A 25,736-nucleotide genomic window follows, 5' to 3' on the forward strand; every position below is an offset into this window, starting at 1 on the left:
ATATAAACAAGTTCAAGATAGTAAAGGATATAATCTACTTAAGAAGATAGATATAGGAATCCTCAAGACCCCCATCATTGCAACTCTCATACTTCCCTCTTCATTCATCGCCAGTTATTGGTTGTTGGTTCTTACTCAAGACATCTTGGCGCTCAATCTAAATGAGCCCGCACAGCCCACTCATCAATGCAGGGGCTTGCGGGGGTTGGGCGCAGCGGTTGAAGCACCATGAGTAATACCCTGGACCAACAACAGTATCGTCGAAAAAGGTTATGCGTGGCCGAAGCTCGGGCGCGGCAGGGCAAAAAATCCTCTGTTGGCCAAACGTATACATGGGCTCGTGCATGTTTCAGCATCGGCGCTTACCTTGTCATGTGCCGATCAGTGGTCTGTTCTAATCTATTCGGAGTGTAAGTTATTTATCGACCAACAGAGGATTGTGTCGATGAGGAAAGCGAATGCCGCACAGTATGAGCACCTAGCTACACTTCTCCGGGCGGCTGCAGGTATTCTCGGTGCGACAGCGAGACGCCTTGTGAGAACTCAATGAAACCTCGCTCACTGAAGCACCCGTGAAAACTATTCATCTGTCACTTTCCCTCTTTGCAACTTCGATCATTGCAAGCACCAAACTTAGCGGTTGGCTTTGTACTCGTTTGGCGCAATCATGGACCTGGCTATCTTATTCTTTCTTCTCGTGGTCTTTTCAGCCGCGCAAGGCCATGTTCCTCATCTCAGACATTCTCGTCTTCACTCTGCTGGAGGCCCCTCGAAACTCACCCAGAGAGCTGATGACGATCCATCAGACTTCTCCTGGGTGAAGAGATGGGCAGCCATAGGTGACAGCTATACCGCTGGAATCGGCTCTGGACGGCCTATGGGCAGTATCTTTGACGGCGAAGAAATCGATGTCAAAGTCAAGACTCTGAACATCACATTACCCAACCTCGAGTTTAGCGGACACGGCAACTGGTATTGTTCTAGATATGACATGTCATATCCCATGATCATCAACAGAATTCTTGGCTCGCAAGTCGAGAGTTTCCAGTATGCTGCTTGCAGTGGGGATCGTGCTGGACAGATCTACCAACAAGCACAACAGATTGATGGAGATCTTGACATGGTCATGTTAACAGCCGGCGGCAACGATCTCTGCTTGGTAAGATACTCCTTCTGAATGATCATGCGAATGGCAACTAATAATGAATTCTAGTCTGGTATTATAGCCAACTGTATTATCCTTTCCGCCGGTCATAACGAAGCATGCGAAACCGTCCCCAAGATTGCCGAAGACAATGTCGAGAATATCATCACGGACAACATGAAGGAGATCCTTTATGCCCTGAATAAGAAGGTGAAAGAAGATGGCATTGTCGTTGTCTTGGGATATGCTGAATTCTTCAGCACCGAGAACGATGACTGTGAGAACGAGTCTTGGGACATATCAGAATTTAAAGAACCAGTACAATGGCCACAGAAGCTGACAATTGCACGGCCTCACCGGTTCAATGCACTGGTTAAAAAGATCAACATGGCAACTGCTGATGCTGTCAATGCCATTTCAGAAGATGACGACGTCAAGTACAAAATCGGCTTTGCACTGATGCCAGTATCGATGGACAGATGTGCTCTCCATCCGCCAATGGAGATTACCCGAGTAAGGATCAGCCTGAGATGCAATTCATCAAGCCAAAGACGAGTCCTTCACCCGGAGAGCACGATGAACTGAAGAAGCGTGGGGTTCCCGAATCCGATTACTATGATTACTCCCAGGGGGAGCTGAAGAAGAAGCGTGCTGCTGACAGCATTTAGGGCTCAAAGTTCTTCAACAGCCCCAACGACTCTGCGCTGGTACGTAGAGTCCTCGGCCGTCGTGCTCCAAAGGCTCCAGGTTGTCCCTCGGACTACAGTAGAGATTAGACAATGGGTCTTGGTCTTCCCAACGATTTTGCGGAGAAGTTCCATCCCAACGAGAAAGGACATGTCACCATGGCCAGCTTCGCAATGGCTGAGGCAATGGACCTTCGGTCATTAGTGCTTGGCATTGATCCCCCTTCGTGTGAGGTTAAGGACCAGTTCAAATGCTGGTCTGACGACAACTGGAAGATCTATGCCAGCGCTGATCGACTGGACAAGCACTATTAGAATTTCTGTAGGAACATTGAACAGCCTGATCATGAGAAGGGTTGGGACTACTACAAGGTGTATGATGAAGACACACCCGATGAGCATGAGTTCAGGATCTCGCTCAGCGATGATGGTGCAGATTACGATGTGAATCAGTGCATCGACTCCTTCAAGAAGCTCATCCACAACTGCGACAACAATCGGCGGTTGAACTGGAAGACCGGAGGCAAGTATGTCCGCGACGACGGAGCCTACACTTATGAAGTAAGCCCAACGCGCTATAACAGACCGTGGCCGCCGCCAGAGTACGCCCAAGGAACTTGTAAAGGATGGTATCACATTTCTCATAGTTCATATACGATTGAGGGCGGTGGATTCTCAACGTGGGATTTTGGTCAGAAGACGATGAGGCCGAGTATGAATGGATGCTATGGACTAGGAACGACGGCTTGGAACTTTGAGTACTACGATGAACCTACTGAGGAGGGCTATGAGTGGAGGCTTACGTTTAACACGCCTGTTTTTGTAAGGTCTCGGTGTTTTAAGAATAATAAGGTTGTCAAGGGTGCTGGCGGGTGGACTGATGGTTGTGGGGGAAATGACTGAGTTAGATATGGGCGAGTACTTGGGCTTAAACCAATAACCACACTTATTATAAGCCCTTGAGAGAAAATATAAGCAGTGCGCCCTATCTTGTATTTCTTGCAGTAAGAGAGCTCCACCATATTGCGCCCTATCTTGTATTCTAACTGAGTCAAGTTAAGCTAGGTGTTGTGCTGCCATCGGTCAGATTATTAATCAGAGCAACTTGACATAATTTCGCCGCAACAGGATTTCTTGGATAGATATATACTGGCCTAATATTTATACATCTTTCTTCTCGACAACTCTGTTAATTCTCATCGCTAAACCGGCTGACTATATCCTTTCAATACGCCAGATCGGTCGCAGCGCAGCCACCATGTCATCTGAGTATCATTACTTGTTCTCCCACGTCTCCAAGACAGATACCGTTCATGAATCCGCAATTAAATACCGCGACTTACGTCTCAGAGCGCTAAAGGCATCTCCAGAGTCCTTCTCTTCCACATACGAAATTGAATCTCAATTCACAGAGACTCAATGGATGGATCGCCTCCTCCAAGACGATAGAGAGAACTTCGTCTGCATCGCAACCCCAATCAACCCTGACACATCTTCCGCGGCACAATGGATAGGACAAGTGACCTTGAGAGGTCCATTCAGCAGAAAAGATTTCACTCTTCCCGAGGTTTCCGGTCAACCGATGCCCGGCGGGGACGACGAGGAAGATCGTTGGCAGATGCTCAGCCTGTTCATTCTGCCGGAACATCAAGGACGGAAACTTGGACAAGGTCTATGCCGGGAGGTTATTAGACACTTGCAAGAAACTCAAAAAAAGGCTAGAACCGTCGTGAGATTGATGGTCAAGCCTCAAAACACCGCTACGGTTCACTTGTATGAAAAGCTTGGTTTCGAAATCGTCGGGAAATGCACATTGGCTGAGGCTCTTGTCGCGAACGGAGATGGTCATCTGCTCCCAGAAGATATTACAGACGCCAGGTACTCAACTAGAGCAGGCCTGGTCATGATCTATACTATCTCAAAGGCTGCCTAGAATTGAGAAAGGTTACGGCGGAGTGCTGAGTAGCCAGACCTGGGGGCTTGGTACCTAATTCACAAGACTCCTGTGGAAGTATTCCGCTCACAATATTCTAATAGACAAGTATTCTCATAACTTGACACTACTATATGAGTAGGGAAGCATTATCTACAGTTTCGTTTTAGTCTTAGGCGGATGCTCCTCCTCCCACTTCTTCAGCAGTGCCGTTGCCGTTTCAACCTTGCGGGTAAATCCATCATACAACTTGGCCCATCCATCGCTCACAGTCCTGATATCAATCGGTCGGCCAGTCTTCGCATTGATATATGTAATCGATCCCGTAACCTGTGCCACTACAGCCTGCTGCTGCAAAGAAAACAGAACCGTCGTGCCAATATTATGGTTCGGTGTGAACTTTTCTTCACGATTGGCCACAATGAGCTGTACCACGATGAGATCTGGTCTTCAATATGGCGTGGCGCATGGCTTGACTTACCGAGTCTGGATACCGAACTTGTCTCTTCAACAATATCTCATACTTGTGCACAACGGGTATGACAGTCTTTCCCTTGATCATATCCTCGTATTCCTGCTTAGACAAAAACTCATCGTAGCTTTCCATGACACGCTGCCAGCAAATACCGAAGAAATGCAGATACTGTGAGTGCGCGACATGTCCGAACGGGTCTTGATCTTCTGCCCAGGTCACACCGCGCTCTACCATGGTCTTGGCTTCGAATCCCTGTGCTTCAAGAGCTGTCAGCGCTTTTGCGCGAAGAGCCGCGTAGGGATCATCTTGGTCGGGTAGTTGGGAGGATTTGGGAGCGCCTGCGCGGTGGTAAGGCGAGAAGTAGTCTGTTGCCTTGAGAGGCGCGAAAGTCTTGTCGGATCCCGGCATGGTCGGAAGTCTGTGTTTTGCGTTTATTTGCTACGAATAGTGAACGGTGAGGGGCAGCCAGCACTTTTATAGAGCGGTGCACTGTAAATGAAACATAATGCTAGTATCGAAAGCAGTAATCTCCGGGTCCTTGTTGCTGGTATCATTGCATCCTTATTGAACTCAATTTCCTGTAAAGACCACTCGGAATGCCGACCCTTCTATCCGTAAACTTTCGAGCCAAGATGGCTTTAGCCAATGATGGGTCGCCATTTATATATTGGTTGCATTGGATGACCGTCCAAGGAGCGGGGAAGCGACACGTTTTGCTCCATCTGGTAGGTAACATGGCGGCCAAGCAGAAATTCATGGTCGCCTCCATCAATCTGTCAAAACCGGCCCCCAATAACAGGTATAATAACCTTCTGCGGCACATACAAAGTTGGGGGCCATCCTAAAACAAGAGCAGTCGCTCGGTATCCAAGCGTGTCGGTTACATGTGATGAACCTCTTGTCCCTTGTATTTCAGGCTAATATGATAACGAATCCTGTTCAAATCTCTCGCTCAAAAAGTTGCAAAATCAATCCGTCAGCTTCATTCCTTATATAAACTAAGCTAGCCGTAATGAATTTCATGAGAATTTACGGTGCCTATCAAATAAATAGCCGTTGTTATTGTGTGTCTGACTAGTAGCTCAATGCCAACCGACGTCATAGATTTCTGTCATTCCAGCTCTGGCCCCGTTTGCTTGCGACGAACCCATCACATCCATTTCTCATTCTATATCAAAATCAGCCCAGAGTTTCATTCAGATAGTATCAGTCATCAAAGATAGTACTCTCCGCCCCTAACACTCTTGCTTTACAGACCAGAAATGGCTGCATCGCGTTCAAAAGCCAAGCCCTTGATGGACACAATATCCGAAGCCCACCGCATGTCCTACCGCATCGGCCGCGGCGAACAAGGCGTCCTCACCTTTGAACCCTACAAATCCGCCATCCTTCCCCTCTGGCGCTTCCGCACAGCCCCTATCGCGCGAAAAAGCGCTCAAGACCTATGGACCAAGTTCAATGAGTTCAAAGACCAGGGCGATTTTGTGGGGATGGATATGACGCGTAAATTCATACAGATGGGTATGACGCGTGCAAAGAGATATGCTAATCATGCTGGGGGGCGGAAATATAAGAAGGGCACCAGGGAGGAATTACCGAAGAGTGATGAGCATCCAGATAAGGATGAGAAGCTGAGGGCGAGCTTGATCTTTAGAGGGTATTGGGAGAGGTGTAAAGAGGATGAGGAGTATCAGAATCTCAAGGAGGAGTTTTTAGAGAAGCAGAAGAATTGGAAGGAGTCTTGACAAATTCTCAGCATTGTCGTATTTTTCTGCAGACTCTCTGGAAATGGTATGTTGATATTCAGCGCACCCTCTCTTCTTTATTTTCTCTGTCAAGCTCCTTAATAATTGCTGCTCTTTGTCTGACCCAGCCATTCAATCGCACTACCACCACGAAGAGGCGCATTAAGAACCTGCTTGATAGCATCACTTAGTGCATCATCCTCATTCATATCCCATGTCGATGGCCACTTTTCTCCTCTGTCTGCGTACCTCTCCCAGGTCGGCTGCTGAAGCTTTGCCTTCTCGACCGCAGCCTCAAGTCTTTTGGGGAGCTTACTGCCCGGGAAGTCGCTGGTGAACCATTTGATTTGCCGTTCAAGAAGCTTTATAAGTTCAACTTTGACAAGGAACCTTCGGTCTCGATATCTAAAGGTTGCGCTCCTTGGCTTGCCTTTTGTGATCGTAGCCTGGTCTGATATATTTGATGACATCCTTAGTGGTATTTGTTCGTAAGATCGGTCTGGTTGGTTAGTATTTGTTCAGTCGTTCGGTGTCAGCCTTAAGTACTTGTGTATATACATTGATTTAGACGTGTACTTGTTTAAGTGAGGCCGGGATATGTTAGAAATGTAGTTCTATAAGTACTATTTATCAACTATATTTATTAAAGCCTTGTTCTAGTACTTGTTCTCTATTTCTATTTATAAGATTTACTCTTACGCCCTGCGCCTTTGGGAATTTCATTAATTGTTCATCCTCTGAGTTCATGGCTCATTCCTTTAATGTTTCTACTTAGCAGTATGATGTAGATTTTGTGTTTATCTCAGTGCAGCTCGCGGCTTATCACAGCTGATAGACAGCTACATTAAACCCTGGAGAGAGGGTATATAACTACTACTTTACACTGTTGATATATTTCTATTATTGACAACAGTATCTCGAGCCTGAATTGCATCGGTTTTTACTACCGCGAAAAGCGCGTTGTCTCTAGGTTAAGCAGCTGACTGCCGGTAGGCTTATCTCGATTCGGCATGCATTGCGGGGAAGCTCTAAAAATAACTGGTACAAAGTTATGCAACTCCATCACGACCAATCAAGACGCGAAACTCAACCACGAACATCTTTTATGCTCATACCAGCCAGCGCATAAACAACTCACAACAAGCCTAACAAATTCCAGTCCGCCCGATCATCCAGCGCGAGTCCCGACAAGGCATGCATCACCGACAATCCGTGATCATCTCCCTGTAAGATCACGGCACATTCCATGCTAAGTTTTCAGCTCTGCCAGAAATGCGGGGATGATCGCTGCTCTCAATCAGCCTTATGCCCTCCGATGGAACCTGACTTGACTTTATTAGGATTAAAGTAAGCATGGCGAGACAGTAAATCAGCGATTAACTGCCTTTGTTAGTTAGATAGGGTTGCAAGTGGCTTGCAGCTAGACATCAGATACTAAGACGGTGAAATTTTGGGCCGTTGATGGATGGCGGTGTGTTGGATTATAAGAGGCAGATAATTCCCTAGCTAAGAAGCTACTACTCATCATCCTGCAGAGCCAGATTAAGCTTATTGAAAAGTCAAAATGAAGTTCAGCACCATCCTCCTCGTTCTCGCCCCTCTCGTTTCCGCAGCTGCTTCTAAAGAGGCTGCTGCTGGCCTTCCCGACCTTGCCTCGGCCAGTGAGAAGGGTCACGATCTCTCATCTCACGGCGAAGGACTTCAACTCGCTGCCAAGGTCTGCCCAGCCAAGTTCCCAAGAAAGTGCTCCATCGGCAACTTCTGCTGCCGAACTCTCAAGTGCTGCCAGAAGGAATGCTGCCAGAACTCTGCGAGGTACTGCAGCAATGGCCGTTGCTACAAATAAATAGCCAGCCAGTAGGACATAAAGTAAGTTCAAGGCAAACCTCAAGTAAGAACAGGTACTAACCAACTGTAGCATGAATTATATAACCACGGATCGATGTGAATAGGTTCAGAGGTTGGAAGGGATGCCCTACGAATCGGATTACTGTTTATTGGAAAGGAACCTCGATATTGCTAGCACAAGAATGAATGAAGAATCTTTTATTTCAAAAGTTGCAGTGTATCCCAACCCATCTTGCACCCTTCTCCTTGCCCCTATACATCCACTAAGCCAACACAACATCTGGCTGGGGATCATTTGGCCTGTCCCAAGGGAAGCCATTCCTAAACAATAGCTCCTCTTTCGACTTCTCTGTAGACATGACCACCACGCATGAGTATTCGCTGACATTCATGCTGATAATTCGATAAAGGCCCCGCGCTATATGCTTCGTCACCTGGGGAACCGCGTGGTGAACATGTTCGTTGGTGCCTGTCCGAAGGATACTGAAATTGGACTCCCCGTTAATGTTGATGAAGACAACATCGACTCGGTTGATGACTGTGCTGAAGCCTGGAGCTGGTGGTGGCCATGAACTGGGGTTGGTGGAAGGGTCAACTGTATAATGAACTGCGGGTTGGTGGGCCATAATAACTGCTTCTTGGATATGATAATTGGTGCGGTTCTTTTGCCAGAAAATATTCGAGTTCGAGTTCCAAAGAGTTCGACTGGGAGGATGAGTATTGTTTATATACTATTGCACTGCAGCGATTGTTATCTTCATCATTTGCCTTATCTTGCTGGTGATACTCTCTGTTGGTCGTTGTCCCGTTTCATCAAAAGTTCCACTACGCCTTAAATGTATCTAGTATTCCCTGCTCATTCAGAAGCCCTCGTGATATCCAATGTAGTGCAACCAACAGCCAATAGCCAACACCGTAAGGTGCACACTTTTGGGTAGCCAACACGACAAGTAGCTCTCTGAGGGACGGCCTGAAAAACTTCTGTGAGAGAATTAAATGTTTCTCACCCTGAGTAACTACATTCCTTACCAGTGCGAGCTGTGGTGAGCTGAAATGTAAAGAAGTGTGGCATTGTCTCGTTGATCCTTACCTTATCTTATCCTTATCTTATCGCGTGGCCATTTGTCCAAGTCGCGACTTTCAGCCAGCCATCGTCACGCACAGCCTGTCGATCACTAACATGATTGGACGCGACAGAAGCGTGTCCGCTGATAATTGGCGATCTGCCAAGCACTGCCCCCGCGTGGAGGATTGCTTATTTCCGATTAAATACAGGGTATCCGTAATCGCGGGCATTTTTTAGAGAGACATTCTTGGCGTTGTTTCGTTTCATTCCAAGACTTTTCGTTGAAGTAATGTCTGATAAAACGGGTGCCAAGAGTACGGAACAAGCGGGACAGTCCGAGAATAATACCCCGTCTTGGTCGTCGAGGTTGTATCGACAAGTTGGCTTCTCGGCCAAGAAGACATGGCAGGATAGAGGTGACATCATTCGTCATTCTAAAGAGCTCTTTACTGTGAGTTCAAAATCCTCGAATTCAGAATCTATCTAGCTCACGATATACAGGGTGCAGGTCCAAATGGACTTTCGTACTCTCAACTCCCAACAGCCTCAAGTATACGGCTTCTTGAGGTCAAGCCTGGGAACCCCAGTGAGATGCTGCAATGCTCTCTCCACACAGTTGACTTAGCAGACAACCCCAAATACCACGCGCTCTCATACACATGGGAGCTAGACCCACCAACCTTCCCTTACGAACTGAGATATCTGTCTCAAAAAGTTCCAAACTTCTCAAAAGCCGTCAGCAGCGGCGTCGACACATTCAACCACACGCTCAATCGCCTCATGGTTCGGTCGCGTTCTGAGCCAGTAGATCCAGATGCCAAGCCAGTTGAAAACACGACCGACCGCGACAAGATCCTGTGCGACGGCAAAGGCGTCTACGTCAAATCTAACCTATACCAAGCTCTTCTCCAACTCAGAAAAGCGCATCCAGGAGTCTACTGGATCGACGCAATTTGCATCAACCAATCTAACCTTACGGAGCTGGGCCAACAAGTCCAGATGATGAACCGGATCTACAGTTCAGCCTCTCAAGTCACGATCTGGCTAGGTACTTGTCCCCACGTTTTCGCGCCAGGCGTAGCGAACCTCATCGAGATGACCAAATCCGGACTTCCCGAGATTACCGAGGCTGCTGAATCCAAAGACTTTTACTACACCAGAGTCGGAACAACATCGCTTTGGCATTTAGTTCTCTGCGTCTTTTTCATCGTCACGCGTAAATGGTTTAAGCGGCTCTGGGTTTTGCAGGAGCTATGCCTTGCCAAAGAGGCCATATTCCTCTTGGGAGATTACGAACTCGAAGCTGATGACATCTCTGTTGCTTTTGGTTGGATGAGGAGTATTCTGGGCGCTTGGAATACCAGTGGACTGCATATGTTTGCCCAGATATTGACGTGGGTTGGCGACATGCCTGATCAGGCTGTTTCGTTGCTCAATTCACGCCGCACGATTTCTGAGGGTGACAAAGTTGGTCTACAAGAATGGTTCAGGCTGGTCAAGAACCGCGAGGCAAGAGATCCGAGGGATATGGTGTATGGCGGACTCGCTTTGATCAAGCCAGAGACGCTATTGATGGATCCAAGCTTAAAACAAGGCTCCGGCAGCTCATCACTGGATCATGATGAAATTGCACCAGATGGCACACGGCGATGGCTATCACTGCACGCAGACTATGCCATAGAATTTCCCTCGGTTCTCGAGAAGGTGGCGCTGTGTCTTTTGTCGGGTCCTGAGCCAATGAACCTCCTCTCGCTTGCATCGCGATACCGTTCTCCGTACTTCTACGACATGACGAGAGACACATGCATCCACTACTCAGCTATGAAGTATGATAAGCTGTCAGAGCTTGAACTCGATGTGCCATCATGGTATCCGGTCCCATGGTTTGAGAATTCGCGGGGTATGAAGCCTCTCATCTGGCAAAACAGCACACCACTCGAAAGCAATTCCAAGATGATCAATAGCCCATCCGTATCTGCGGACGGTAAATCGCTGTTTCTCGAAGCATCGCAATTAGACGTCATCGAATCCTGTGTCCTCTATAATTTCTTCGGCGATCTGGCGCACGATATGGAGTTGATGATCACGCTGAGCGACACGAAAAATGAGCAAGCACAGGAAGCTGCGGCTTTGAAGGACTCTTTCAACTACGCTCCGCCATTTCATCTACTAGAAGTTATACTCAGCATGACTGTAAACGCAAGATCGGTAGAAAAATCGCCTCTTGAGGTCTTCTGTGACCTTCTCACTGCGGGAACGTGGGGAGGCCCGCAGAGCGGCAAGATGATCGGGTTCTGCCAATGGATTGACGACTGGGTAAACAACTACATCAAAGAACATGACAAGGAAAAAGCAAAAGTTACCGACGAAACACCCACCCGAAAGGAATTTATCGCCAAAAGAGAACCCATCATGGCAAAAATAAAAGACGACTACATCAAGCTACGCGCTGCATATCCAAATGAACCGTGGTCACCCGAGGACCGCAAAGCCATCTCGGAAGAACGCAAGACCCTAGCCTCACACTTCGCAAGAACCCTGCAAATAGCACAGACGGTCCGAGCTCTGTTCGAGACCCAAAGCGGCAGACTCATCCTTGCACCGGCCTGGGCTGAAAAGGGCGATGTTGTGATGGTGGTGAAAGGCGGCAAGGTTCCTTACGTCTTTACACCAAGAGATGAGGACATTAAGCGCAAGATTGCCTTTAAAGAGAAGTACAACGGTGAGATATCGATGGAGGCGTTGAAGGTACGGGTGGGACATAAGGAGGCGGAGAAATGGGATGCGGCAAGTCTGCGGGGTGACATTGGAGGTAATGAGATTTATTTACTCACTGGTGAAGCTTATTTGCATGACTCGGATTTGGAGGAAATTCTGGCAAGGGAATTGGAGTTTGGCAGATTACAAATCGTCTAATGAGATCATGCGATGCGGAGAGTTTGGCTGTCATTGTTAGTTGCGCACCTGGACCTTGACAAACTTCTGTCATATTCCGAGCTTGGATGTGCATGTAGCCCGAGATGAGATTGATAGCTGAGCTTCAATCTGCACAGACTTTGTCTGTGGCTTACCAAGTCTCCGGATCTCAGCGGAGCGGCAAACAACAGCGGTTACTTAACGGTCGTGAATTGATGAAATGAAGCAATAACGGCGCATGGTAATAACAAGATTACTCCGCCAAAAAAGCCACAGGAGCTGTTTTAGACGCTCGAGGCTTGGAACTATTTCCAATAATTGTTTTGCCTTTTCGATATGCTTAAACAGCAGATGTAAGCCCAGCGGTTAAGCGATGACTATCGACCACTGCGAGGTTGATCTCATGTCACTCCAAATACTCTTACGTGATGCGATCAACAAAAAAGGAAGGCAATTCACTGCTCCGGTTCTAGATCCCCCAGAAACAGTGAAGAGCCAACCCCTGAAAGCCCTACTCGAGACTCACTGGAACAGTCTCAGCGGCGCCAGTACCTGAATTTAGCGCTGACTCTGGATATTAACCTCAACAAACACAGACGCCTCAACGGCACCTGCTACAGAGCTCGGGAGCAAGCTCTCCAATCAATCACCCCTGACCTCGTATTCCCCAGATGAGATCCACGGAGAGAAGCTTAGTTCAGTTGAGGTTCCATCGCCAAGCCAATCGATCAGCAGCAATCTCCACGACGGCAAATCAGTGGGTATCAGCCGACCTGGCCTAACCTCAGGGGTAAGACGTTCTAGACACTGCTAGCCCGGACGGCTAAACCACTGCAGCCAATAGTAGCCAGCAACAAATTTCCTACCTGTAAGCCATACGAACTTATGCCCTGGATTAGTTCCCAATAGTGCTTGTAACCGCGCGCTGCCGAGATGCATCGAACCTCGGACTTCTCCAATCACCGTAACTTTCGCCGACCCCTGAGCACGTCAATTGCTTCCCAGCTGGCGTAGTGGATGATGTGAATTTGTTTATTCGATGAGTTTTGCTACTGGTACCTTCCACTATGAGCCGTGAACCGAGATTAGTGCAGTGTTCACAGGGCTGCTAGACGAGCATGTCACTACTGCATCTAAAAGTAGATTCATCATGGGAATAGACAATGACATAAAAGACCTGAGTCTCCTCTCCTCGAACTTCCTTTCCCTTCTGCTCTTCAGTCACTCACTCACATCCACTCTTTACTCGCAACTTCTCTACGCTCTTTCAACAAAAGACAACAGTCCTTCCTTAATTCCATTTTCTTCAATAACTAAACCGCCAACATGAAGTTCTCTGCTGTCACCCTTCTCACCCTTGCCACTGGCATCCTCGCCGCTCCTGTCGCCGAGGCCAGCTACGACGTCTCGTACTCCAACTACCAGGCTCCCAAGGCCCCCAAGCCCCACTATGAGAAGCCCAAGCCTAAGCCTCACCACGAGAAGCCCAAGCACGAGTATCCCGCTCCCAAGCCTCACCATGAGAAGCCCAAGCCCAAGCCTCACCCCAAGAAGCCTGAGTACCCTGCTCCTCACCACGAGAAGCCCAAGCCTAAGCCTCACCCCAAGCCTACCTATGAGGCTCCCAAGCCCGTGAAGCCCAAGTACACCAAGCCCAAGGCCCCCAAGCCTCACAAGCCTGAGTACACCAAGCCCAAGTACGAGGCTCCCAAGCCTGCTCCCAAGCCTCACAAGCCCGAGTACACCAAGCCCAAGGCTCCCAAGCCCAAGGCTCCCAAGCCCCACAAGCCTGAGTACACCAAGCCCAAGGCCCCCAAGCCTCACAAGCCTGAGTACACTGCTCCCAAGCCTCACCACGAGAAGCCCAAGCCTACCTACAAGGCCCCCAAGCCCGCTCCTAAGCCTCACAAGCCTGAGTACACCAAGCCCAAGACCGAGAAGCCCAAGCCTGCTCCTAAGCCTGAGTACAAGGCTCCCACCTACCAGGCTCCTCACTACTAGATTCGCTCTGAGAGGATGAAGGACAGTGGCTGTTTGTGCTGTGGTAATTGAGTGAGTGACTCGTGCTGATTCATGATCATGGTATACGACCTGTGTGGAAACGCATAGCGAGAGCACGGCGCTGGACTTCCGACTTATGAGAGATTCTGGAGGAATGGCAGACATGTGTTTGGATGGATGGACTTTTGACATTTTCTTCTTGTACTTTATTGGCATATTAGTTATTAATAACTGCATCCGAATGAACTGCGTTGCTTATATCTACTTCCTCTACATCTACATGCCAAGTGACAGTGTTGTTGGCTAATGTTCTTACAGCCATTTTAAAAGCAATAGTCCCATAAGCGACGTTCAATTGCCAACTCAAGCTTAAAATTACCCGAGCTCTCAAAGATCCGATCAACGACTGCCAACCACCTCATGTTGAGCTCAGTAACATAATGCGCTTTCGTATATTCCCAGTAATCGGGAAACCATCCAGAGTTCTCCCAGTCCACGATACCCGAAATCCGACCATTGTGTATCAAAACGTTGCGCATATTGATGTCTGAATGCGTGAACACTATGTCATGACCCGTGGAGTGAAATGCATCTGGCAGTGCGGGTGTTCGCAGTGTATCATTGAACTCTTCTTCGTCAGTGAATGGCCTGAAGAAGTCACCCCGCTCCTCGTCGTAGTCTTGACAGGCCACGGTTCGATAGTCATAACAGGGCCCACCAACGGTATTGCTAATAGCATGCTTCTGCTCTCCTTGCCGGGAGACCGAGCGTAGCTGTGCCATGTATTTCTGCATATCGTGCCTGAAAATGTCAAGATCATCATCGCCGAGGGTGTCGATATAGGAGCCCAAGCGTTGTCCCGGCGTTGTGGTTGTCAGCAGATAAGATGCGTCAGAGTCAGATACCAGGTCCAACGGACGAGGAACAGGGACTTTGTTCTAGCTCCGCACAAGCTTCAAAGCTCCAAACTCGTTTACTAGTGCTTGGTAGTCATCGCGATGCATCGTCTTTAGGTACATGCCAAAAGGAAGTTGTTGAACCTTGAGGCTAGAGGATGGCCCATAACTCTGAACCCCCAGAGACTTTAGAGATTGGTAGATCCCTATGCGAAGGAGAACCGGCATCAAACGGCATATTAATGCAAACGCAAGAGCGACGTATTCCGAGATGTAGGGCTAAGGTGAGGAGAATAGCATGGTTTTCGGTGGTTGTCGCGGTCGCTTGGCAATCTCTTGACAACTAGACTTCATCGTATGGACCACGAGAATTTTGATGTAGTTAGGAGCAGACTCATGTCTAGAGTCTCAGTCCCCGAGTTAGAATGATCTATAAAGCGGCCTCTTCAAACAGTCGGGATCCTCTCAACAATTAACAATTGAAGGTATGTTAGGACCTCCGATCGGGGCCTGCGATACACGATACTGTGACATTGTGAGTAGAGTGGAAACGGGAGAACGAAGGGTAACGAGACTGACTTCCGAACCTCTTGTGGATGTAAAGCGAAAGGAACCTTGCGCTAGAGCTTTCGCAGCAGATTTGCGTACAAGTTAGTGATTCTGGACGCCAAAACTGCAACCGTCATTGGCTTGAATCTGCCCCTGTATATCAGAGCCACTGAAGGGATCAAATAGCTCTTGCAGAGACTTCAGCTCTCGTTAGCTCAAAGTTGTTCAATAGCAGACAAGATGGTAGGGCTTACCTCTCCAAAGAACTAAACTACGGAAAAGATCGGGATAACAATTAGAGGATCAACCAAGGACGATTTGAGTCCTGTGATACAGCATGTATAGTTATCTCTCTTTGTCACATTAACTACGACGTCTTCCTTAGCGGTGTTTTGCTGCGAGAACTGTTCAATGACTGCTATATTCAGCATTGTCTCTTCAGGGGATGGAGCCGAGGGTGCTTACCACTTCCAACTAGCTCCTTCCAGTCAGATAAAAGCGACGTTAAATCGAAGCCTTCTAGGCCGTCGGAGTATTTCTCAAGCACGTATCGAGAAGTCGCTTCAGGGTTCACGGAGTCTTGTAGGAAGCATTCTAGGATTTGGTCATTGGGATGTTGGAGGCGGGAGTTGCGGACTATAGCGAGAGCCTTCTCGAGACTATTTGACGCTCTGCCATCACCCAAGGATCTTGGCTGGTGATTGAAAGTGAATGGTGAAGTGATGAAGACAATTGGGGATGTTGGTTGATGACGCGCACCCAATGGCCAATACATAATACTGCCGCCTAGAGAAGTATGACAGCCTCACGATAGCTACCCAGCTCTTTCTACCCAATGGGTCAGTGACATACCATACCCTATCGCATTGTTTCGAAGTATCAAGATATCAGGACCCTGTCTTCCGTCGTCCAAAACGGCCTAGGAGGAAGCCATAGCACTCAACGGAAATTTAGAGAACTCTTCGATATACATCGCAATGAAGAGCCGGCCTCCTCCAAGAGAATATGAGTGTCAATTCTGTTTTCCCCAAGTATTTTACAGTTCAAGTTGACTTCAATAGCACTGGGGACAAGTTATCACTGATGACATTGGGCGGCGTGTTCTTCATCACGCGACGTCCCTTGCGGGACCATGGAAATACGAGGAGACACGGAACGAATCGGCGATTGGCCTAGCTATGATTGTATTGGTCAAAGTCAGCGGTGTATCCAATGTATTGCGCGCCACGCAAATAATTCAGTCTGTTCCTGCAGATGGTAAGCCATGTCATCGGACTGGAGCGGCTATTACGTGCCGAACTTGGGTCAAGGATGCTCTGGTCGAACTACGCGAAAAGGGAGAGATACTTCTGCCCAATGATATTGGTACGTAGGGACAGAAGCTCCGAGCGCTACAGCGTTTACGCTGACCTGTGGTATAGAAGTGATTGAGACAGAAGCAATAGCATGTGCCGAAAGGTATGCTGCTGACAGTGAGCAAGGCAAGGGGACAACAGTCGTCAATAGTGCCGTTGCATCGAGGTTCTAGTGGCTATCTATCAGGCAGCCTCAAAAGTATGTTTTCAGATCGGACAACTGACAAATGCTTGCTTGTCTCTCGCTAGGAATGATTCCCAACCCCCCTATCTAATGTCAATGGCCACCGCGGTTGGACTTTACTCGGGCGCTAAGTGGCCGAACGGCCCGCTGTAGCCGGCTTCAGCAACCATCACATATTCAGAATGTGGTCGCGTGCTGCTCAGGGGAATTACTGTTCCTGACTAGAAGGGCTGAAACGGGGATTGTTGGTCATGGTGAAAGTAACAGGAGAAGTTAAAGGATTAAAGGGGCAGAGCATGGTCGCCAGGAGAGAAGTTCGCTGGTTTCTGTGAGAGTAGGAACGGAACTTTTGCAAGAACAATAAGGTTAAAAACAAGCACTTGCTACCTGGCTTCGATGCTGTGGGTAGGATCTCGTAACTGTGATCTTACATGAATGGAGCTTGAATACGGGGTTGGCAGAACGTTAGATCGGGCGATGACGATCACTGGGACGACATATGTCGACACGAAGTGCAGCACTAGTATCAAAGTGCAAGAGAAGTAAATGGCAGTGTACAACAATATCATGCACGAAACCAAGATCTGTGATGGTGACTATGTTTTGGACAATGACTAAAAAGCCATGCGGGGTCCAATATGGCTGGAAGCTATTTCCCTTGTTGAAGTTACATTAGGCCACTTATGCTGGACCTATGTATAGATTCTGTATGAGATGTCATTTATCTCGTATAACACGTCAAGGCAATTCCGACTCCTGAATGCAACAGCCCGCCCGCATGTCAAACCATCGAAGCTCGGTAAGTGCAAAGGTTCCGGGGTCCCGAATCCACAAAACGCGGACCGCGATGCGCTAAGCTCAGTAGCGGATTGACAGATTACCCATGGCATCATGAAGCGTCAAATACGAGAAGGCCATTCAGAGTATATTCACAGCTGGAGCTCGTGATCATTTTCTGCTTTGGTGTTAACGCGAGGAATAAACTACCCTGGACTAACAAACTTAGGGCAGCCAATCACACGAGAGACGTTTCATTTCCGTGTAGCCGGCCGGTAGAGTCTAAAGTCGCTCCGGAGAAACTGTCTTGTGGTTCACCTCAGCCCAAATCGCCATTGATGTGTAGCACAGCGTGTCTGCTACATTTCTCAGCCGTACAGAATGATCCAATGACATGAAATACCGAATCAAGGGATAAAAACCCAGGCAAATCACAAACATTCTGGTGTTTAGCCGCGATGCCCTAACTCATCTTAGTTGGATGATCTACTGCAACCCTTGGCTGCCCACACTTCCCCACCTGTCCCAGGGGTCCAGAACAGCTCCCCCTGCAAATTAGTGCTGCCGCTATTCCGCGACAAGAACAACATTTCCGATGTAGCCGGTCCCTTGGATTTAGCCACCTTGGCACCTTCCTACGTGAGAGGGGGAAGGGGACCTTTTTTGGTTCCTTTTTGATCTACACGAGAAGGAAGTGGCTGACGTTGGATTGGGATTGGGAAGGATTTTGCCAGCGCAGAGAGAGGCTGAGCTGAGGAGGACCTGTGCTGTGTGTGCTTTGGTAGGCAGAAGTCAGTTATATGACTCAGGCCATGATGACCCCACCAATTTCGCTCGTTTATGCAATGTCCTTTGAAACGAGGGATAATGAGTGAATGCGCTTTGTTCTGTTTCCCATTGTGTTTACATACCGAACATGAACAAAACATTGACTTTTTCACTTCGGATACCGGCTTGCACACTGACTCCCTGCCTAAACCATGTGACATGTGAGGAAAACCTTGTTGCCATGCTACTGTCCATTCGGGTTATGACGAAAGAGTCAGCGAAAAGGGTGCAATGACATGGCATGGCACGACATGACTTAGGGCTGCAGCTCACTCTCAGGTCCAGATTCGGGAATAACCGAGCAAGGGTTTTCTCTTCCCATTTCTAGCGTCCGGCCGCTATGCAGCGTAGAGAAATTGGTCTCGTGATGCATGACCTTGGGTACAACGAGATTAAACGAGCTCCTACGGCGCATCATACCATAGCCTGTTTAGCCTCCGTGTACCCCCTCGACCAATGGACACTAAAAAAGACAGCCTAACACTGCCCCCTTTTTTTTCCTTAGTTGAAACTCGGCTCCTCGGCTCGCCCTAAAAACAGGTGAATCCCGCGTCTCCGCCAATCAAGTGTGTCCAAAGCATAAGCAGACGGTGCCGAAAATCCGTAACACGAGATTGAGCTGCTAGCCTAGAGCCAACGGCCCAAGGCAAAGAGGAAACAGCGCACGCGAGCTGTTCTTTTTTATTTTGCATAACGTAAAGGGGGCCGCTGTCGGTCAGGGCTTTTTAGGTAGACGCCGCAGCTAATTAAAAAAAAAAACAACGAATCCATAACTTAGACGATGATGGGCAGAAATCTGTTATAATAGTCCCGGGCTCCCGGTTGCCTTCTCCACATTTTCGATTTCCTGTCTCGAGTTTCTCTTGTCTTTTTTATTTCTTCTAGAACGAAACGGCGATCATGGTGCTTGGCTTTCAGCTCTGAGGTGACATTTATTTCTTCTTATAAGCATTCTACGTGACTAGTGCTACATACTCTCATTCATTTATCTTATCTTTTCCAAGCCTCTACGGCTTTTTTGTCTATCCATCATGGTCTGCATACCCTCTTGGCTCACGAGGTTGGGCGCTCGTCTTGCCAATCGCCCATTCATCTTTACTTTTGCTGTCTCAGCCCTCTTTGCATCCAAGCTCGCCCATATCCACAGCCACCGAAACGCCGTCGCTACCGGTCGATTACTCACCTTCTTCAGTACATTCTTCGTCCAAGATATTCTCGTCCTTCTTTTAATCCGACTCCTCCTCGATCAGTGGTCTCCCAGGACCCAAATACTACACTACGCCACTACAGCCGTCGCTGGTCTATTAATATTATACAATGTCGCTCTGTCGTTAATATCCATTACTTTTTACCTCGTCTCCGGCGCCGAGATTCACTGGCGAAACCTCAACCTTGTGTCCGACCCTACATCCAGAGCTATCTTCCTTTCTGGTCTTGTGACCTTTATCTTGGTCGCTTCTTGCTTGATCGTCCTTGCTTGGCTGCTTCAGAATGTGTGCTATAGAGTGTTTGGGTGGGGTGCGGATATGATCCATTTCCCCTGGGCCATGGCGCGAACTGCGACAAACCGATTCTTGAGGAAGCGAAACATCTACAGCCCTCTTCCTGATCCTGAGCCTGTCATTGCTGAGGAGGCCCAGTACGACGATGTTGACGATGAGGCGTGGATTGAGGACTTTGTCGAGCATGGCAAGTCGCAAACTCTGTACTCTCGAATCTCGCAACGAGTCAGCACTTTCGGTATCCGAGTGCAGCCTTCAACTGTGAGGCGCATTCACTACGGCATGCCATACTTCTTCTGGTCTCTCTTCACTATTGCCATGCTGGTCTTGTTGCTTGAGCGTCCCGATGATCGATCTCTACTCTTCCTCTCATGGACTACTGGTCTCCTCCCCTTTGTCGACGTCTCATCAACCGCACCTCTCCTCGATCAACTCCCCTCCAAGTTTGAGAAAGTCGGCATCCAGCACCAGTGGGATGAGAAGTCAGCCCTCGGCGAGCCCCCCAAGATGGATTGGCTGCCCAAGGGCAAGCCTCTCGCTGGCTTCGAGGATTGGTATACACCCAACGAGCTTCACTACAACGCCGCCAAGGATCCCATGAAGATTTCCAACCTCGACCAGCCTGTGCTGGAAGAGCTGAAGGATAAGCTCAAGGATGTCTCTGTCAAGCACGTTATGCTCTTCCTGCTCGAAAGTACCAGGAACGACGTCTTCCCCTTCAAGAAGGGTGGTCATATGTGGGAGAAGTTCCAGGATTCTTACCCTGATAAGAAGATACCCGAGGATGTCGAGGAACGCCTCAAGAACTTGATGCCCAATGCCCGATATGTCACTGGCGATTATGATGATGGTTTCAAGCACGACAAGACACCCAAGCGTGGCGGTGCTCATTTCAGCAATGCTTACACCTCCGGTACTTACACTCTCAAGAGTCTCGTCGGCACCATCTGCGGTCTTAATCCCCTTATCGCCGACTTCAACCTCGACTACAAGCGTCACATCTACCAGCCCTGCCTCCCTCACATCTTCGACGCCATGAACAAGGCTGAAGATGAGAATGCTGCCAAGTGGAAGTCATACTTCTTCCAGACCGCCATGATCCACTACGACAACCATCACAAGCTCATGGCCGCCTGCGGTTATCCCGAGGAGAACACCCAGGACCGAGACTCTCTTCGCAGCGAGAACGCTAAGCACCGTGTTGATCTGGAGGATATCAACTACTTTGGCTTCCAGGAGGATCCTCTCGAGGATTACATGCGCGATGCCTTCAACGATGCTAAAGAGAACAACGGCCGTGTTTTCCTCACACATATCACTAGCACGAGTCATCACGCTTACGGTATTCCTAAGAATGAGACGTACACTGCTATTGGCTCCGGCAAGGATATTGATGAGATGTCGCATTACGCCAACGCTGAGAGCTATGATGATAAGTGGATTGGCAAGGTTCTCAAGATGTTGGATGACCAAGGTGTTGCAAATGAGACTCTGATCGTGTTCCTCGGTGATCACGGTGTCTCGCTGGTTGAGAACGGCAAGGCATCTCCTTACTACAACCCCAGCGTTGGATCAGACCATGTCCCCCTTGTGTTCTCTCACCCATCTCTTCCCGCCTTCAACGTCAAGCACGCCGTTCACTCGACCCAAGTCCTCCCCACAATCCTCGATCTCATGCTCGAGAGTGACTCATTCGAGGGCGTCAGCCGCAAGGCCGCCGAGTCGCTCGTGGGCAACTACGAGGGCCAGTCCCTCCTTCGCCCCATGCAAATGGTCAACAACCAGACAGGCCAAGCCCAATGGCACTTCACCGTCGTCAACCCCGGCCGAGCCATGCTCAACGTGCGCGACGTCCGCTATCCCGACCGTCACCTCAGCGTTCCTCTCATTGACAACACCGAGTGGCGCCTCAGCGATCTCGCCGTCGACCCCTTAGAAAAGGATCCCGTTCAGGCCTTTGACTATCTCTCGTTCTTGGACTCTGTGGAGAAGAAGTGGGGTGTTGAGTGGGCGCAGTGGGTGGAGGAGGGTGCTTTCATGACGAGGTGGCATGTGCAGGAGAATGGAAAGCGTTGGCGTTATGAGAGGGATCCCAATGTCCAAGAGACAAGGGACCAATAAAAAAACCTGGGGAGTTAAGCGGCATATATAATGAAGACGTATGAATAGTTTGCATTTTAGAGTTTTGCATTGCGATATCCATTTACTACTATTCTTGGTTAATCAATGCCTCTTATCGTGAAGTTTGAGTCTCGTCGCATTGAAGGATCGTGAGATGTCACCATATTCACTCAGCACATTGGACAGGATGCAGAGAAATGACATGATATAACTTTCTGTACAGTTTTGTGCGCTGTGAAAGCATCAAGTGACTGTCAAATTAATAAGACAACGTCAAGACCCCGAGACTTGAGTTCTTCAAAGATCAAACGCTCCATAACACAACTTCTCATATACCCCCACCAATTTCTGGTGCTCGACAGAAGAATCTGTGCAGCACGGTAAAAGTGACACAGCAGCAAGAGAATCCTCGAGTCTCCACCAGTAATCCAACGGGCAATCGGACCAGAACAAAGAGCCGGAACCCCAAAGAAGAGTTCCTCGATGTCGTTCCTGATAGAACCAAGCAGGTCATTACACATTGGGTCAACTGCCAATGATACACAGCACATGAGGGGGGATATTCGGTGGATGAGCGTTTCGAAGACTGAGCGGTCGGTTTGGGATAACAGAACCATGGAAGCAGCGGGGTGAGTAGGCGACGTGAACTTTTCTGTAACATCGGTAATGACCTTTTTAAGATGAATGAGTGACTGGTTATGTGTTTCCTCCTCACACGATTCTTCCGCCGGAGGAGACTTGGGTGAAGGATGCGGTATCTGGTTCTCCATCCCGAGAAGAAGTCGCCAAGCGCACGATGTCGGCTCATCACTCGGCACGGGGAAATTCTCCCCTTGATAGCGGGGATCATCCCAGATCCCCATCAACAAACTAACAAAACGCTCTGGATCATGGCCCCAGGACACAAGAGCCTGCTCTATATGATACCTCGGAGAGTGCCTTGCGACATCGGTGAAGATGCTTCCCTGGTCAATAAAGATGGGCATCGAACGAAACCACAGCTCAATGATTCCGGGAGTCAAGAAGAACAATTGATCTTTCGACAGGTCTAGTTTGGTCTGGCCGTGGAGAAAGTCGAGGTCGAACCATGATATGTAATTGACGAGTAGGGCTGTTCCCATGAGTGCCTCGCAGTTCTGCTTATTGAGCGGACGGGATAGGTTCTTGCGAAACAATTGGACAGTTTTGGCCATCAGATGCTCTGAAGCATCTTTGTATCTAGTCTCGTGGGGGCACAGTGAAGAAAGGTGCATTGCTGAAGTACAGAGGATGGCCGACATGACAAAGTCTTCCTACTGTATGTTAGTAAGTGTACAACGAACAGGGGTTCCAAGCGCACACGGAAGGCTTGCTGCATGACAATCGGCCAGATCTGCGGAAATGCAAGGGTCGGTCGTGTCTCTTTATCCCAGTGATGAAACAGCTCAAGATGCATGAGGTTGATCCACGGAACCGGGTCAATCGCCTTAGCCACGACGGGAATAGCAACAGAGATATGACGCGGCTGAAAACACTGCTCATTCCGATGCAAACAATTCGTACACGGTACTCTCTCATCACACTACATACCGTCAATCCAAGCCTCGCGTCACAAGGATAGTCATAGTCATACCTTGACCTTGCGCCGCTTACAAGCATCACAGCCCTTCCGACTCTTCCGATGGGGTCGCTTCTTCCTTGGCTGATCCAACGCTCCCAGTGTCTGCACTGAGGGGGATTGGCCGCTCGTTCCTGGAACGAGGATGGTATTGGAAAAGCGCGGGGATGTCATGGTTGATGTGTTTTGGGAGAACGAGGAGATGTGAGGAGAGTGGTTTTGAAGCTTCTCATTAGGTAGAGGGAGCCGGAGTGGAGTCTCGTTTTCCTGATGCGGAATGCGAGCAGGCTAGACTTGTTTGGGGATGCGAGATAGCCATCGGGGAATTAGCGTGTTAACTAGTGCATTTCGCAGAGTAAGCCTCGGGGTGATATATGAAGGTATTACTATGACTCTTGTGACGGTGGCTACATCTCCATCTCCATCTCCATCTCTATCTCTATTAAAGACCCTTTCTCGTCCATATTCAAGATGTTTTCACCAAACTCTATCTCCCGTTACCTACCATAACCCAGCAACATCTTCCGCAATGTCTTCAGTCCCCCCAGGAGGTCTGATCCTCATCACAGGCGCCAATGGCTACGTAGCAAGTGTCGCTGTGCAAGTATTTCTTCAACGCGGCTATCGTGTCCGTGGCACCGTCCGCTCCATTACCGCCAATGCTTGGATGAAGACATTCTTCGGATCCAATTTCGAGCTCGTGGAGGTTCCCGACATCTCGATACCTGGTGCCTTCGACGAGGCACTCCAAGGTGTAGATGGCGTGGCCCATATGGCTATGAACATGGACATGAACCCGCAGAACCAAGGAGTCATAGACGATACCATTAACTCGAACCTGTACCTTCTTGAATCTGCGGTAAAAGTCCCTAGCGTCAAGAGTGTTGTTATCACCTCATCGCTAGCCGCGTGCGCTCTTGCAACGACCGGCGAACCGTACAAGATCGATGCAACGACATGGAACACTGATGCAATTGACAAGACAGCTCAGCCATGGGATGGCCAAGGGAACCCACGGTGGCATGGGGTCATGTTGTATGGAGCTGCCAAAGCACGTAGCGAACAAGCCGCTTTTGCGTGGGTGCGCAAGCATAAGTCATCTTTCTCCTTCAACACAGTTGTTCCCAATGTGAACTTCGGTATCGCCATATCGCCCGAGAACATGAGCTACCGCAGCTCAGCCGCCGTCATCGACGCTGTGGTGAAAGGGTATCCCGATGCGCCGTCTATTCTACCATCGCAGTGGTACGTCGATGTCGAGGACACCGCACTGCTGCATCTAGCTGCGCTGACGCTTGGCGATGTGAACAACGAGCGACTTCTTGCTTTCGGTGGGAGATATAGTTGGACTGTGATTCTCGAGATTCTTCATCGACGGTTTCCGGGAAAGGTTCTTCTAAAGGATGTTAAAGAGCCAGCAGTGGATGCAGGAGAGGTTGATAATAAGAGAAGTGCTGATGTTTTGAGGAAGATGGGGAAACTAGAAGGGTTTACGGGCTTGGAGGACACTCTTGTCAAGGCGGTCAAGACTATACTTGAAAATAGGGGGAAGAACGTGCCCAAGACGCCGATTGATCTGTACTACGACTCATTAGCAAAAGCATAGGTTAGCGAGATAGGTAGAAAAAAATAGACGTTTGTTTGTTGCACATCAACTTTCAAACTCGGTTGCGCTCATCGAAAAATGGCTGTACAGTGACTCGAGACAATATAACATACCCTCCTTACAGGTAGTTAATCACTCGAAAGGGGGAACTCAGCCAGCACGGACAACAAAAGTTGCGATGGGACGAATCACCAACTACGAAGAGGGAGAATATGCTAGAATTCGGAACCCTTTGGAGGCCAACTCATTCAGCATAGGGTAAATGTTATGATGTCGGATGACTATGAACTCATCCAGCCTGCATCGGAAGAAGGGATTGTGATTACTACTCGAAGGAAAGACCCCGATGAGAAGACAACTATCGCTCGTGATGCTAATGTCCTGAGAGCCTGTTTCATGAGGGAGGTTGGTTGCTCGCTGGATCATCCTCGCTCCCGACACAATACATCCACGGATTCTCCCAACACTGATGCCTCCGACTTGAATTTTCTCGTGATTCACTGCGGA

The 25,736-nt window shown here is 48.8% G+C and overlaps 10 protein-coding genes across 10 annotated transcripts; 9 read left to right on the plus strand and 1 right to left on the minus strand.

The window, feature by feature from the left end:
* Window positions 1–667: 667 nt before the first annotated feature.
* Window positions 668–1,812, plus strand: J7337_011266 (uncharacterized protein; the record flags this gene model as incomplete). Its single annotated transcript, XM_044828815.1, is given in 3 exon segments — window positions 668–1,159; window positions 1,214–1,657; window positions 1,669–1,812. 3 exon segments carry the CDS (start codon window positions 668–670, stop codon window positions 1,810–1,812), a joined length of 1,080 nt encoding a protein of 359 aa, XP_044675490.1.
* A 111-nt stretch (window positions 1,813–1,923) lies between these two features.
* Window positions 1,924–2,453, plus strand: J7337_011267 (uncharacterized protein; the record flags this gene model as incomplete). The annotated part of the gene is made up of 3 exons (XM_044828816.1): window positions 1,924–2,087; window positions 2,157–2,391; window positions 2,415–2,453. The coding sequence occupies 3 exons, from the start codon at window positions 1,924–1,926 to the stop codon at window positions 2,451–2,453; spliced, it is 438 nt and encodes a 145-aa protein (XP_044675491.1).
* A 635-nt stretch (window positions 2,454–3,088) lies between these two features.
* J7337_011268 (uncharacterized protein) lies at window positions 3,089–3,763 on the plus strand (the record flags this gene model as incomplete). The annotated part of the gene is made up of 1 exon (XM_044828817.1): window positions 3,089–3,763. One exon carries the CDS (start codon window positions 3,089–3,091, stop codon window positions 3,761–3,763), a length of 675 nt encoding a protein of 224 aa, XP_044675492.1.
* A 153-nt stretch (window positions 3,764–3,916) lies between these two features.
* On the minus strand, window positions 3,917–4,646 carry J7337_011269 (uncharacterized protein; the record flags this gene model as incomplete). Its single annotated transcript, XM_044828818.1, has 2 exons — window positions 3,917–4,189; window positions 4,245–4,646. 2 exons carry the CDS (start codon window positions 4,644–4,646, stop codon window positions 3,917–3,919), a joined length of 675 nt encoding a protein of 224 aa, XP_044675493.1.
* An 854-nt stretch (window positions 4,647–5,500) lies between these two features.
* J7337_011270 (uncharacterized protein) lies at window positions 5,501–5,983 on the plus strand (the record flags this gene model as incomplete). The annotated part of the gene is made up of 1 exon (XM_044828819.1): window positions 5,501–5,983. The coding sequence occupies one exon, from the start codon at window positions 5,501–5,503 to the stop codon at window positions 5,981–5,983; it is 483 nt and encodes a 160-aa protein (XP_044675494.1).
* A 1,564-nt stretch (window positions 5,984–7,547) lies between these two features.
* On the plus strand, window positions 7,548–7,844 carry J7337_011271 (uncharacterized protein; the record flags this gene model as incomplete). Its single annotated transcript, XM_044828820.1, has 2 exons — window positions 7,548–7,798; window positions 7,838–7,844. 2 exons carry the CDS (start codon window positions 7,548–7,550, stop codon window positions 7,842–7,844), a joined length of 258 nt encoding a protein of 85 aa, XP_044675495.1.
* Window positions 7,845–9,186: 1,342 nt separating this feature from the next.
* J7337_011272 (uncharacterized protein) lies at window positions 9,187–11,813 on the plus strand (the record flags this gene model as incomplete). The annotated part of the gene is made up of 2 exons (XM_044828821.1): window positions 9,187–9,348; window positions 9,399–11,813. The coding sequence occupies 2 exons, from the start codon at window positions 9,187–9,189 to the stop codon at window positions 11,811–11,813; spliced, it is 2,577 nt and encodes an 858-aa protein (XP_044675496.1).
* A 1,326-nt stretch (window positions 11,814–13,139) lies between these two features.
* Window positions 13,140–13,814, plus strand: J7337_011273 (uncharacterized protein; the record flags this gene model as incomplete). Its single annotated transcript, XM_044828822.1, has 1 exon — window positions 13,140–13,814. One exon carries the CDS (start codon window positions 13,140–13,142, stop codon window positions 13,812–13,814), a length of 675 nt encoding a protein of 224 aa, XP_044675497.1.
* Window positions 13,815–19,434: 5,620 nt separating this feature from the next.
* J7337_011274 (uncharacterized protein) lies at window positions 19,435–22,026 on the plus strand (the record flags this gene model as incomplete). The annotated part of the gene is made up of 1 exon (XM_044828823.1): window positions 19,435–22,026. The coding sequence occupies one exon, from the start codon at window positions 19,435–19,437 to the stop codon at window positions 22,024–22,026; it is 2,592 nt and encodes an 863-aa protein (XP_044675498.1).
* Window positions 22,027–24,152: 2,126 nt separating this feature from the next.
* Window positions 24,153–25,229, plus strand: J7337_011275 (uncharacterized protein; the record flags this gene model as incomplete). The annotated part of the gene is made up of 1 exon (XM_044828824.1): window positions 24,153–25,229. One exon carries the CDS (start codon window positions 24,153–24,155, stop codon window positions 25,227–25,229), a length of 1,077 nt encoding a protein of 358 aa, XP_044675499.1.
* Between the last annotated feature and the right edge of the window lie 507 nt (window positions 25,230–25,736).

This window comes from Fusarium musae, chromosome 9 (genome assembly GCF_019915245.1).
Source record: "Fusarium musae strain F31 chromosome 9, whole genome shotgun sequence".
NCBI classification, from domain to species: Eukaryota; Fungi; Ascomycota; class Sordariomycetes; order Hypocreales; family Nectriaceae; genus Fusarium; species Fusarium musae.